The sequence below is a fragment of the Dipodomys spectabilis genome, unplaced genomic scaffold, assembly GCF_019054845.1.
Source record: "Dipodomys spectabilis isolate Male_0828 unplaced genomic scaffold, ASM1905484v1 ptg000009l, whole genome shotgun sequence".
NCBI classification, from domain to species: Eukaryota; Metazoa; Chordata; class Mammalia; order Rodentia; family Heteromyidae; genus Dipodomys; species Dipodomys spectabilis.
The window spans coordinates 24,512,930-24,526,660 of record NW_024870686.1 but is presented as its reverse complement, the minus strand read 5'-3'; the positions used below and the strand labels follow the sequence as shown (position 1 = coordinate 24,526,660).

Sequence of the window (13,731 nt, the reverse complement as noted above, 5' to 3'; positions counted from 1 at the left end):
TATAAAATTCTATTTAATGTTTAGTTTTTTTACAGCAATTTTTCCTCAGGTTGTGAATGCCATTGTAAGGGAATACTTTCTAAAACACCATTGCTGGCTTACATGTCCTTTCTTCTGATGTGTTGTTTATAGAGACAATTGACAGCTTTCTCCTCAGTAAAGAAACACATTTATTGATGAGTTTCTTAACTATCCTATATATTGTTCTAGAAAGGATCTGAAACTTCCTTTATGGATTAAATTTGACTTTATTACCATTCAATTCAGTGAAGACAGAACAATCAAATACCATGCTACCTTGAAGAAAAAATTTTTTAATAATTCCCTTTTTCTTGATTTTTGTAGAGATCAGAGAATTTCAAAATAATTTATATAGACATTAGGAGCAACTGAATGCGATTGCCAAAAAATTGTTTGATCCAGTGCAATAACATTCTTTGAACCCTATTTGAACACTGAATCGATACCAGATAATACTGTAGTTGAGGTCTCCAGAAACAGATCAGGGACATCTAAGATTGTATTTTAATGGGATAGTGTTATTTTTTTGTCACAAAATGGTGTCTCCTAGATGTGCCACATGGTGAATGTTTCTCTAATTTTCTCCACAATCCTTCATACCTATACTTCTCAGTAATGGGCTTCACATTTAACAACTTTGTTTAAAATGATTATAGCTCATTAGAACACAAGTTCAGAGAGGACATGTCTTATTACTGTATCCAAAAAATCTTAATAATGGTTAGCGCTTAGCAAGCATATATTATATTTTCCTAACATAAAGACTCTAAAACTATCTGGTGGTCATGATGAGTTAACAAAGACTTTATAGAATTAATGCTTTATTGCACTGGATAGAAATCAGAAGTACATTTACATTGATGTAAGAATGAGGAATGATGTTCTCCAGAACACATGAAGATTCTCAATGATTGTTGCAAGGGATCACAAAAGATATCTTTGGTCCAAAGAAGATTTCTCTGAAAGAAAGTAAAATATTGGTTAATCTCAACTGAAAGTTAAGATATGTGTTATTTTTTTTCTAGCTTAGAAATGATTCCCAAGGTTTCAGATATCACTATTCTTTCTAGGTGAGTAAAATTTTTAAAAAGATGAGTGGAAAGCTAACCAGAAGAGCAACAAAGACCGAGAAGGTAATTGATTCTTCTACTTTCTCCCATTTGCCACTATCTTTATGCTATTACTTGTTTATAAAGAAGAGGAACTATTAAGTAATTTTTTTTTGTCGGTCATGGGGCTTGAACTCTGGGCCTGTGTGCTGTTCCTGCACTCCAGCTCAAGGCAAGCACTCTACCTCTTGAGCCACAGCACCACTTCCAGTTTTCTAGTGGTTTATTGGAGATCAGAGTCTCACGGACTTTTCTACCCGGGCTGGGTTGAACCATGATCCTCAGATCTCAGTCTCCTGAGTAGCTAGGATTACAAGCATGAGCCACCAGCGCCCAGCTAAAAATTAAGTAATTTCTAAAGTTTATAATACTTTTTTTTTGCTATGGAAAATGGTCTATGAAGCTTAGATCTACAGGTAAGAAACAGAATATTTAAAAAAATTATTTTTTTTTTTTGTCGGTTGTGAGGCTTGAGCTCTGGGTTTGGGCACCATCCCTCAGCTCTTCAGCTCAAGGCAAGCACTCTACCACTTGAGCCACAGTGCCACTTCCAAATATTAAAATTTCTTAGAAAGCCATTAAATAAAAGCCTTTATCTATTTCCTGTGTGGGAAGCAGGAAACATTTCTCTCCTTTTTCATACTCCTCCCTGATTTATCCTGTTATATTGAAATAAATCCTTGCTAAAATTTCAAAAATTAAAGGTCATTAACTTTCTAGGTTTCATAGAGAAAGGAGAAAAAAATTTAAATACAACTCAAATCTGGTAGGAAAAACACATAAAGTAGTATATAAAATGCATGGGATAATACAAAATTGTATGTGTGTGCCAACTGTCATTATGATTACAACTATTAGAAATATACTTAAGTCTGTTGTTAATAAGAAAAATGTCACAAATTCAAGGAGAAATTTTATATATATATATATATATATATACACCTATATATATATATATATATATATATCCACACTCCTGTTCACATCTGTTAACACAGCCACAAAATTATATCATAAAATAAATACATGTCAGTTTCAGTAAATTGGTTTTGGATAATTTAATAGTAGTGTAGGAAAACTTAGAGAATTAAATGACTCATTTAGTGATTTAGTGATGCTGAAACTTTATCATGCATTATCACCTAGAAGGTTTGTTACAGCCTGGTATTGAGTCCCACCTCCAGCTTCTGATTCAGTTGGTTTTGAATGAAGTTGTAGGATTGTTATGCATTTTTAACTGTTCTAGGATACTATCTTAGATCCAGCTGACTTTACAGAATAAATTTTTGTGGTCTAAGTATGGGTGCTAGTGTCTCTGCTGATATTAGCTAGGTGTATGGGATGGAATTGGTCTTGTCAAGTCTCAGCACCTTTTCTTGGTTAAATAGTCATAACTACGTTTTCTATTTTGTATATTTCTTAAGTGAAATGACAACATGTTGAAAGTAATTTGAAAAAGCTAACTTTGGTATGAAATGTTCAAGATCATATTCTATTTCTTTTTCGGGCTTGAACTTGGCCTGGGTGCTGTCCCTGGAGCTCTTCAACTCAAGACTAGCACTCTACCACTTGAGCCACAGTGTCATTTCCAGTCTACTGGTGGAGATAACTGGAGATAAGAGTCTCATGGACTTTCCTGCCCTGGCTGGCTTTGTACTGCAGTCCTCAGATCTCAGCCTCCTGAGTAGCTAGGAGTGCCCCCACGGCCTCACAAGATCACAGAAGTTATTAAAAACATAAAATATTTGTTTGTCTATTGATTTAGAATTAAAACCCACCTACTTTCCAAAACACTGTGTGTGGGGTGTGTGTGTGTGTGTGTGTGTGTTACATGGGATTGAACTTGGGGGCCATGAGTTTGCTAAGCATTTTACCACTTGAGACATGTTCCCAAACCTGAACTTCTATTTAGTTCATTATTCCTTTCTGAACACATATGGAACTAGAAAATTTTTCTTTACTATTCATCTTTGCTATTCAGTTAATTACTTGATATTGTATACTAGCATCTGTTATTTAAAAACTTGTATTAGTTTTCAAATTGGCTATAAAGCTAAATTTGATGTTCATTTCTTTTATAATTAGATTTTTATAGTAAAAACCATATGGAGAATGTAGAATTTAATAAACTGAATTATTATTGGTTTTCCAGTTTACACTTAGGTTTTAGTTTGGTTTGGTTTGTGTTTTTGAGACACATGGTAGCCCAGATGGGTCTCAAACTCACAAGCTTCCATCTTCTACCTCTCCAATATTGAAATTATAGGCATATGTGCTCCCAGACCTAGTATTTATTATTAAATTTTAGTTTAATTGTATTTTGTGCTAGTCCTGGGACTTGAATTTATAGCCTGGGTTCTGTCCTTAACCTTCTTTTTGCTCAAGACTAACACTCTACCACATGAGGCACAGTTCCACTTACAGCTTTTTGAGAGTTTAGTAGAGATAGGAGTCTCACAGATTTTCCCGCCCGGGCTGATTTTGAACTGTGATCCTCAGATCTCAGCCTCCTCAGTAGCTAAGATTATAGGCAAGAGCCACCAGTGCCCAGCTCAAACTTCATTTTTCAAACAAAACCATTTTAGTTCCTTCCAAAATAGTGATGATCCTAGAAAACAACTGGGATTTGACTTGAAATTTTACTTAAAATGGCTATTAGTTTCTGCAAACCCATGTTAAAGATGCTATTAAAAGATGTGTTCTGCATACGTTTCATAGCAATACATTTTGTGATTTTTATTTTTTTTTTTGCTTACTTTGGGCAACACAGCAATTCAATGAAATTGCAGAAACAGATGATCTCACATCCCTTTCCATCCCAGAAATGATCTTGGATGTTTATATCCCTCTGTGTCAGGTCAGTTGCTCCTTCTGGAAGGTTGTGACAGTTGCGATCTCTTAGTATCTTTGTGTAGCAAGACAGACGATTTGAAGGCATGGCTTGAACTCCTAGCAGCAAAATTAGCCCAACAGTGACAAATAACACAAATTTCATTTTGGCTTTAGCCCCTGAAATAGAACAAACAACAACAACAACAACAATAAAATAATTTGTCAATGTTTGTTTTTTAAAAGAATTTGTCTGAACATGAAGTTCTACAGGATTCTTATAAACTCTTGGATAGGAAAAACACAGAACTTTTTTTCTATCCTCCTCTTTGCTTTTCTCAAAGCATAACATTCTGACCATCTGCAATAAAAATCACTAGGAATATTGGTTTAACATCAAATGCCAGGATTTTACACACAAGATATTGAAGCCAACACCAGTGGTTTACATCTGTAATTGTAGCTACTCAGGAGGCTAAGATCTGCGGATTGGGGTTCAAAGCCAGCCCAGACAGGAAAGCCTGTGAGACTCATCTCTAATTAAAAAGCTGCAAGTAGAGCTGTGACTCAAATGGTAGAGCACTTTGAGCAAAAATGTTTAGGGAAAATGCCAAGGCCCTGAGTTCAAGCCGCAGAATGGGCACAAAAACAAACAGAAAACAGATATTGAATAAGAAATGGTAGTGGAAAGAAAGATATAGTAATTAGAGCTAGAATCAGTAATTTAGTATGATACACAAAGTCATTTTTTGTTGTCTTATTTGTTTTGGTTTGGTTTTAGTACATGTACTCAGTAGAGAATCGTTTTTTTAAGTAATATAAACTTGGGTACATTCCCAGGACAAATAGCATCATCAAATACAATGAATCTTGACCTGAAACATTTTGCATCACAAATAATAACATCATCAAAGAAACTAGGTCCCACCCTAAAAAAACAAAAAACTCATTTATGTTGATATTAACAGATTATACTCAATAGGAATATTTACAGTTCAGTTTTTTAAAGTATTCTATAATTATCATTAGGACTGATTCTTGTTGCAGATTTATATTGAACTTGTAAAAACGTTTTATCCACTTCTTCTCAGCTGCAGTTTAAAATGGAGGCTTGAACTTGTCCTTATAATGATTAGCTTGCCTTGACCACCTACTGTGAAGGAGAACTCAATATCTCAACATATTCCATTGACCACAGTTCTAACATTTCCTTTATTATAATAAATTTTTTGCTGCTTCTAGCCATTAGTCCTGGTTTGAGCATTTTAAACTCATACCAAAGAAGTCTAATTTCTCTTCCAGGAGATCACTCTTTAAATACAGTTTTGGTTTGGTTTGATCTATTTTGGATTGGTCTGGCTTGAACTCAGGGCTTTGTCTCCACTAGGCTCTACCACTTGAGCCATTCTTCTAGCTCTTTTTGCTTTTGGGTGATTTTTCAGATGGGGTTCCACAGTTTTGCTCTGGACTGGTCTTGGGCCATAATCCTCTTACATATGCCTCTAGTGTACCCGGATCACAGATATATACAATGCTCACATCCCCAGTTCAATCTCATTTAGTTATTTTTTACTTTAATAGAGGGATCTTATTCACTACAGTTAGGATCCCTTCAAGAAGAAAGGCCAACCAGGTGACCTGAATGACACCAAAAACCAGGGCTGGGAGTAGGGGGAAACTAGTAGTTGACCCACTTGGTGGGCTTTATATCTTCAGTTTCACCAGACAGTCATCCATGCATCTGCAGATGCAATGAAGCTGCAGCCTTGAGTCCAATGACATGACCTGAAAAACAAAATCTCTGTCCAGGCAGTATTGTGTCTGAGATGTGAACTCAGTCTGCTTTGTCCCTCGTTGTCCAGGGCTCAAGTGGACTCATTTAAAAATGCTTACTACCAATTGCTAGGCAGAACGTGGTTAAGGATAGCAGAAGGAAAGGCCTGTGAACCACTACCAGGTCCCAGAGTTGGGACAGCAAAGACAAAGATTTTTCCTTTGGCTCTGAACCTTTGGCCACTTCATCCCTTTGGATAGCTCTGCGGCATGTTCTGGTTGTCTTCACTGTCTCCAGGCCCATGGACACCTGAATCAATGGAGGGTTACAAAATGACTAAGGAATATGTCCTCTCCACTGAAGATGTCCAATGGCTATGAAAGTGGCTTCCAGAAATTCATTTCTCCCTTCTTTGTCTCCAACAGCCTAAATGACTGGTGCACATCTGGAACACCAGAAAGCCAATCAAAAACCTATCGTCCTGTCTCAGGTAAAATACTATCCCTCAATCAGTTTTGACCTTAGATTAACTTTTCTTCTCAGGAATCTTGAAGAGCTTCTGTGTAACAATTAAAAAGGACTTAGCTACCACCATTACAGGAATGCACAATTCCATATTTGTCTGTGTATTTACCTTTATCAATCAGTTTCATACTTTATACTTTTTAGTATATTTTCACATCAGCTTGAAGAACTGCCATTAGTATTTCTTGTATAACATATGAATGAATTCTCTCAGCTTTTGCTTATCTAGAAAAGTCTTTTTCACTCCCTATTGAGGGACAGTTTTGGAGGACATAGATTTTTTTTGTTTTGTTTTGGTTTTTTGGTTGCTAGTTATTTTTCTCTCAGTACTTTACAAATATTATTCTCTGGTCTATAAGGTTTCTCTTCAAAAAGAAAAAAAATCTCCTGATAGTCTTATATAGGTTCAGCTCAGAAAACTCAAATATCAAATTTTGTTTTAACTGAGGTTTATTCTTGAGTGTTTCCATTATACTTTGCTACATAAAAGCAGATGAATTAAAAAATCTCTTTTATAATCCTATGTTTCTTATTGTACACACATACCTATATCCCCTCTACTCAGATAACATAATATATCCAACTAAATTTGAATTTCAGATAAACACTGAATAATTTTAGTAAAGACATGTCCCAAATATGACATAATTTTCTACTACTTAATTTTTTGTTTTTTGTTTTTTGTTTTTGTTTTTTTTTTTTGTCGGTCGTGGGGCTTGAACTCTGGGCCTGGGCGTTGTCCCTCAGCTCTTCAGCTCAAGGCGAGCGCTCTACCACTTGAGCTACAGCGCCACTTCCGGTTTTCTGGTGGTTTATTGGAGATAGGAGTCTCACGGTCTCTCCTGCCCGGGCTGGCTTTGAACTGTGATCCTCAGATCTCAGCCTCCTGAGTAGCTAGGATTATAGGCGTGAGCCACCAGCGCCCGGCTTAATTTTTTGTTTTGATACATTGTTTGTCTTTGAGACAGGGCCTTGCTGTGTAATCCAGGATGGACTATATTAATTGTTCTACTTCCCTCAGTGCTGACATTACAGGTGCAGACCACCACCCCAAGTTCTTGGATTAATTTTGATAGTTCATATTTTATTATAAAATTTCTTCTTAAAATTACAATAAAGATGTACAGAGTATTTCCTTATAAGTAAAAAGAAAATTTTCTTTTTCCATTATGATTTTATGTTTCCTTTTCTACTTGAATGTTCTTAGCTGGCTTCTTCTTGCTTTCCAGTCTTAGTTTATGTCATTCCTTCAAAGTTCTTCCAATCTAAGTAGTTTTAAAACCTAACACATTTCATAGTATTCTCATATCTTTTTTTATTTTTTATTTTTTGTCAGTCATGGGGCTTGAACTCTGAGCCGAGGCACTGTCCCTGAGCTCTTCAACTCAAGGCTAGTGTTCTACCACTTCTGCCACAGCACCACTTCTGGTTTTCTGGTGGTTAATTGGAGGTAAGAGTCTCATGGAGGGCTGGGAAGGTGGTTCAGTGGTAGAGCGCTTACCTTGCCTGCCTGAGGCCCTGGGTTCAGTTCCTTAGCACCACATAAGCAAAAAGAAAAAAGCCAGAAGTGGCGGTGTGGCTCAAGTGGTAGAGTGCTAGCCTTGAGCTGAACAACTAAGGGACAGCGCCCAGGCCCAGAGTTCAGGCCCCACAACCGGACCCAAAAAAAAAAAGAAGAAAGTCTCATGGACTTTCTTGCCCAGGCTGGCTTTGAACGGGAACCCTCAGATCTCAACCTCCTAGTAGCTAGGATTACAGGCATGAGCCATTAGTGCCAGATGGATTCTCATATCTTTAAGGATATTTATCATAATTTAAATTACTTATTTGTAAATTTACTCATATCTGCCTATTATTCCCATTACGCTGAAAGATCTATAAGAGCAATCTAATCTAATTTAACTACCACTACACACTTTCTGGCTAATAAAATGTTTGGCTCATATTTGTTGAATGGAATGAATGATTCCATTCATTCCTAAGCAAAGGTTTATAGAAGTTTCATGTTATCTAAAAGACTAAAAGATTGTTTTAGGGCAACACTAGGGCCTTCTTTTTCATTTCTTCACACCTATTTCTGCTGTTGAGTTAGTCACTTGGACCAGACACTTCTTTAATCCTGTACATATGTCTTTGGCTTATTTCTTCCTATGTCCTCTTCATTGTATGTTAATTTCCGACAAAAGCATCCATTTAAGACAAACATCATATTGGTACCTTCTAAAAAGCCTTTCCTGCTACACTCCTCCCACATCTCCTATGCTTTGTGTTTCCATGGCACTGTGCATAATCTATACTTCAAGAACTACCAATTCAAGTAAATTATGTCTTGTTGTTGTCAGAGTATTACATAAGCCAGATAACCACATGGAGAATATGGCTACATTTGGACATAGGCTACATAGGGACATAGGTAGGACATTCCTCAAGAGCTAATTAACTATCTAATAAATTGGTCATTCTGCAAATTTCATTATAGACAGGAAAGAAGATCTAGAACCATCATAACAATCTGTAGATGACATGATAAAGCACTGAGATTTAATTGAGTATATTGGGAACCTATTGGAAGATTTAGATATGACAGTAACATAATCTGATCTATATCTTTAAAAAAGATATTTATGCATAGTATGTTTATCATGGGCTCTGGAGGGAAGTGAATATAGATCAAAGGAGATGAGACAAAGGACTAAGGCCGAGGATGGTTGGAAATTCAGAGGACTAGAACAGGAGATGCAGAAGGAGGGCAAAGATTGTAACTTTTTCCCCCTATCTCTTAAAATGCCTATTTCAATATAAGCTCTTAATAAATGCACAGAATCCTGGCGCCCATGGCTCATGCCTGTAATCGTAGGTAATTATGATGTTGAGATCTGAGGATTGTAGTTCAAAGCCAGCCTGGGCAGAAAAGTCTGTGAGACTCTTATCCCCAATAAACTACTAAAAAAAAACTGGAAGTGGTGCTGTGGATCAAGTGGTAGAGTGCCTTCAGCACAGAGAAGCTCAGGAACAGTGCCCAATGACCAAGTCTTGAAGCAAAGTTTCTCATGGTATGTAAAGGAACAGTAGTATTAAAAAGTGCATAATCCTTCTAAAAATAAATATATGCTCAAAAATATTCACCGAAGGAAGGAGCAAATATATGGCTGAAAAGTAGTCATGGAGCCATACCGTGCACCAACTAATGTCCATGCCAGAACACAAAGCATTTCTGCCCCAGTCTCAGTTCACAACCATGGAAAGTTCCACACCTGGCAAGCTCTATGGTAGTTTTTTTTTTTTAAACACTTTACAAATTACGTATTTGAATTGAAGCCTTCTCTTTTCCCTTTACTTAGGTGCAGATAAATAGCTTTAACTCTTACTTAGCAAGTGGAAAAGTATCTCAGCCATGTGGGACACGTGGATGATTTTGTGGCTTTTTTTTTTAAACTAAAAGACACCAATCTTAACCCTTGGCAATCCCTCAAAAACATATATTTTTCAAGTGCCAATCAGAATAAAATAATTTTAACAAACATGAAGCAAATTGCTCTATTTTTTTAATTTTCAGTTGAAAGAGAAAATTCTTCCAGGAATACATTCAAGTTAAAAGAGAAAACAAAGTAAAATACATAACATCTGAAGAAATAAGCAAGAGACACTGGCTTTATAAATTCAATTTCTGTAATTAACATTGATCCTAATGCTGCATAATACCATTCATAATCCGGTATGGATGCAATTTTAAAAAAATCAATGCAGAGGGTAGAGAATCATGAGCAAGACATTTCCAACTAAGCAATAAATCATTTCCATCATCAGTTGGCAGAGAATTGCAGATTTTGATTCAGTGGGGGTTATTGGCACTAACAAACTTTTAAATGGCTGGTGTTAAATGGAGACTTAAAACAGGAAAATCAACCATTGAGTTGCCAAAAATAATAAGGCTATGGAGTTTTAAGTATTCAGACACTTATGGCGCATTGCCTACACAGGCAGTTGATGTCAGTTCTGGGAATTGGTATGAAGAACCATGGAATGAAACAGAGTTGATGAATTAGACAGAAAGAACAGTCCATTTTCAGATTTCTCTTAGAAAGCAACAAGAGAGAAGCAAAGCTGCAAAAATAAATGAAAACTCTAACCCAGAACTTAACATTTGAAATAGCGAAAATTATATCAGGAAGAGATTATGATTACTGCCAGACCGTAATATTTCCCACCCTTTTCTTTTTGCATGATGAAAATGTCTAGTATAATTTAAATTCCCTCTTCATCTTAGAGGATGTTTGAGATAGAATGACCAAGTCTTGAAGCAAAGTTTCTCGTGGTATGTAAAGGAACAGTAGTATTAAAAAGTGGATAATCCTTCTAAAATATTCTTATAGCAACCTAAATACTCCAAATAGCTCCATTTGGGGGAGCGGGGGGAGGAGGGATGCAGGAATCTATACCCTTCTTGAAGGTATTTAACCTTCAGGCTTCCCAGAGAATGCTAGAAAATAACCTTAATATCCATTCTTGCATCATTTTAATTGTTTTCTTACACACAATAATTCACCATTGCAGAAGAAAAGGATTAAAATTGAGGCGGGTTTTTTGTTTCTTACAGCCCATGTATTTATGGATTTTAAAGAATTTTTTAAGTCCCGAAGAGAACTGCTCTCTTTATCTTAGCAGTACAGAGTCTGTGTTGTATGCTGTGGTGGGAATACCAAGGATGAATTCAATGAATTCCCTCTTTGTATCACATGTTTCTACTAGTTTCTTTTCAGGAATTGGAATTTTTTTTAAAGCCAAAACATTTGCTTTCTTAGACACTGCAGTTCACTTTATGTAGAAGAGGTAATGTAGCAATACAGCTGTTGCTTTTAAAACAGCCATGTACTCCATCATCCACACATAATTCTGGGGAGTAGGTAAGTCCTGTTGTGGACACTTAGATTCGGAGTAAATATGTACAGGGAAAGAATAAAAGCAAGGAATCAATCTGCTTCTTCTTGAACCTATGATTAAATGACTTTCATAGTCAAGGAATGTGCGTTTTTCAATCCTCTTTTGATCTGACTTCACCGCCCCCCCCCCCCTCCAGCTTCATCCCAGGAAACATCTTTTTCAAAGTGCATCAGGAATTCTCTCCTAAAAGGCTCTGTCTGGTTCCTTCTGACTGAACACATCCATAAATTTCTTCTCTAATCTATAGCAGCAGTTTGGAGAAGAATAAATAGCATAAATGACTTTATAGAGGAAAAAAATGTACATACCCTTTTATTCTTCTCTTTTCCTTTTGGTCTTGTGGGCAGGAAAATCTTGTGCTCCAACTCACTGGGAGAATTTGGGCAAATGGAGAAGAGAGGAGGTGCTAGAAGGAGGTTCTTCACAAATGAACCTTTGTCTGCCTTGTCTCTTGCCTGGGATTGACAGACTGGCTGCTCCAGCCAGGAATAAATGGGAGGTAGGGGATAGAAGGAGACAGCTCTGCTAGAACTGCCTCCCTTAGAGTCTTCTAAACCAGGGGAGAATGTGCTAAATAGCTTCTTTACAAAGGGAAATAGCTAGTCTATATAAGAACCTGAGGAAGGCAGGCTCTTAGACCAATAAACTGGGAACTTAAAAAGAACAAAATGATTTTTACTTTGAGAAGTATTTTAGGGGGATGGGTGTGGAGGGCTGGTGGGGAAGGGGGGGCAGAGAAAGAAGAGAAAGAGAATGGTTAGCCTCACTTAGGAAGATGGCTGAGAACCCTGCCTTGTCACAATCTTTTTGTAGGTTGGTTCTTTTTCACACACTTACACAAAATTTTCTTCATTATTTAAGTATCCTGAATCTTTTTTTTGGGGGGGGGGTAGTGGTTATAGAGCTTGAACTAAGGGCCTGGGCTGGGTCTCTGAGCTCTTTTGTGTAAGGCTAGAGCTCTATCACTTTGAGCCACAGTTCCACTTCCAGTTTTTGGGTGGTTAATTGGAGATAAGAGTCTCATGGGGACTTTTCTACCCTGGATGGCTTCAAACTGCGATCCTTAGATCTCAGCCTCCCAAGTAGCTAAGATTACAAGTGTGAGCCACCATCACCCAGTGCCTGTATCATTTTTGGTAGGAGTTATATTCTTTTTTTTTTTTTTTAATTTTATTTTATTTTATTTGAGAACATACTGTACAGAGGGGTTACAATTACATGGGCAGGATAATGCATACATTTCTTACCAAGCATTGCAGCCTCCTCCTTTGTTTACCCTTCACCTCCCTTCCCAGCCTCCCCCCTCCCTCCCACCCAATCATACAGGAGTTATATTCTAATTTATGTTCTATTCCTCTAGTTTCTCATTCAAAGAGTCAATACTAGTCAATAGAAAGCAAAAATAACTAAAAACAATCTATTCCATCTCAGAAATAAAAGCACAAAAGGAATTTTACTCTGTTTTGAGGGAACAGTGCTGGACCTCTAGCCTCTGTTTAACTATCTTTTAATTTTTAAAAATTAAATCAGGAATAGCATTCTGGAAACTGGAGATATACACTAGAATAGGAATCATCTATTCAGGGAGTAAAGTGTACCCCAGGTTATATTAACAAAGTCATGATGGTGAAGGACAGAGTAACAGCTTTGGACATTAAACGTCTAATGCGACTGGAACCCAAGATGTAAGAGATGAAATGAGAAAGACAGAAAGAAGCTGGTAGATGAAATGCCTCATATGTGGTGCTAAAAAGTGTTGGGATTTTGGCTGGGAAGGTGGCTCAGAGTAGAGTGCTTGCCTTGCATGCATGAGGCCCTGGGCTCGATTCCTCAGCACCACATAAGCAGAAAATGCCGGAAGTGGCACTGTGGCTCAAGTGGTAGAGTGCCAGCTTTGAGCTGAAGAGCTGAGGGACAGTACCCAGGCCTGGACTTCTGGCCCCATGACTGGCAAAAAAAAAAAAAAAAGTATTGGGATTTTATCCTGAAAGTGAATGGGAAGATGATGAAAACATATGTAAAAGGATGACTTCTGACTTCAATGTGTAAGAAAAAACGGTGTGGAAATACAGGTCATAAAGAGAGAGGAGTGGAGGTAGGGAGGTAGAGAGAAAGAAACAGAGACAGAAACAGTCTGAGAATAGGAGCTGTTGTAGTAATCCAGAGAAGATAATTAGAACATGGAGCTTGATGGCCAATTAGGTCATGTTTAGAGAGAGCTAGTTGAGAGAAGGGGAGGAGAAATTATTAATTTTGAAAAGTTTGGGATTCATTTAGAAAAAAAAACACAAGAGGAAAGGCTGTTATTTAAATAGGAAAAACAATATAAAAGTTCTAATTTGGGTAGAGTGAGAAATAGAAGTAAGTTAGTTGATGAACGTTGATTTAAAAAAGCTTTGGAGGCATCTGGAAATGTTTAGTAGACCACTGGTTAAATGGACCTGGAAGTCAGGGGAAAAGTCTGGTCTAGGGGATTACTGTTTGCTAACCAATTAAATGTTAAAATAAGCTGGAGAGGTAACTAGCTGAGTT

At 37.0% G+C, this 13,731-nt stretch overlaps 1 protein-coding gene across 1 annotated transcript; it reads right to left on the bottom strand.

The window, feature by feature from the left end:
• Window positions 1–901: 901 nt before the first annotated feature.
• Scrg1 (stimulator of chondrogenesis 1) lies at window positions 902–4,125 on the bottom strand. The gene is made up of 2 exons (XM_042699559.1): window positions 3,887–4,125; window positions 902–980 (listed from the first exon to the last, which is right to left on the bottom strand). The coding sequence occupies exons 1-2, from the start codon at window positions 4,123–4,125 to the stop codon at window positions 926–928; spliced, it is 294 nt and encodes a 97-aa protein (XP_042555493.1). The 3' UTR covers window positions 902–925.
• Between the last annotated feature and the right edge of the window lie 9,606 nt (window positions 4,126–13,731).

Bases quoted from the DNA above. Each gene is read 5' to 3' on its own strand.
- Scrg1 (XM_042699559.1), bottom strand. From the start codon at position 4,125: ATGAAATTTGTGTTATTTGTCACTGTTGGGCTAATTTTGCTGCTAGGA. The intron at 981-3,886 runs GTAAGCAAAAAA...ACTTTCTTTCAG, and splicing joins GAATTGCTGTGTTGCCCAAA to AGAAATCTTCTTTGGACCAA.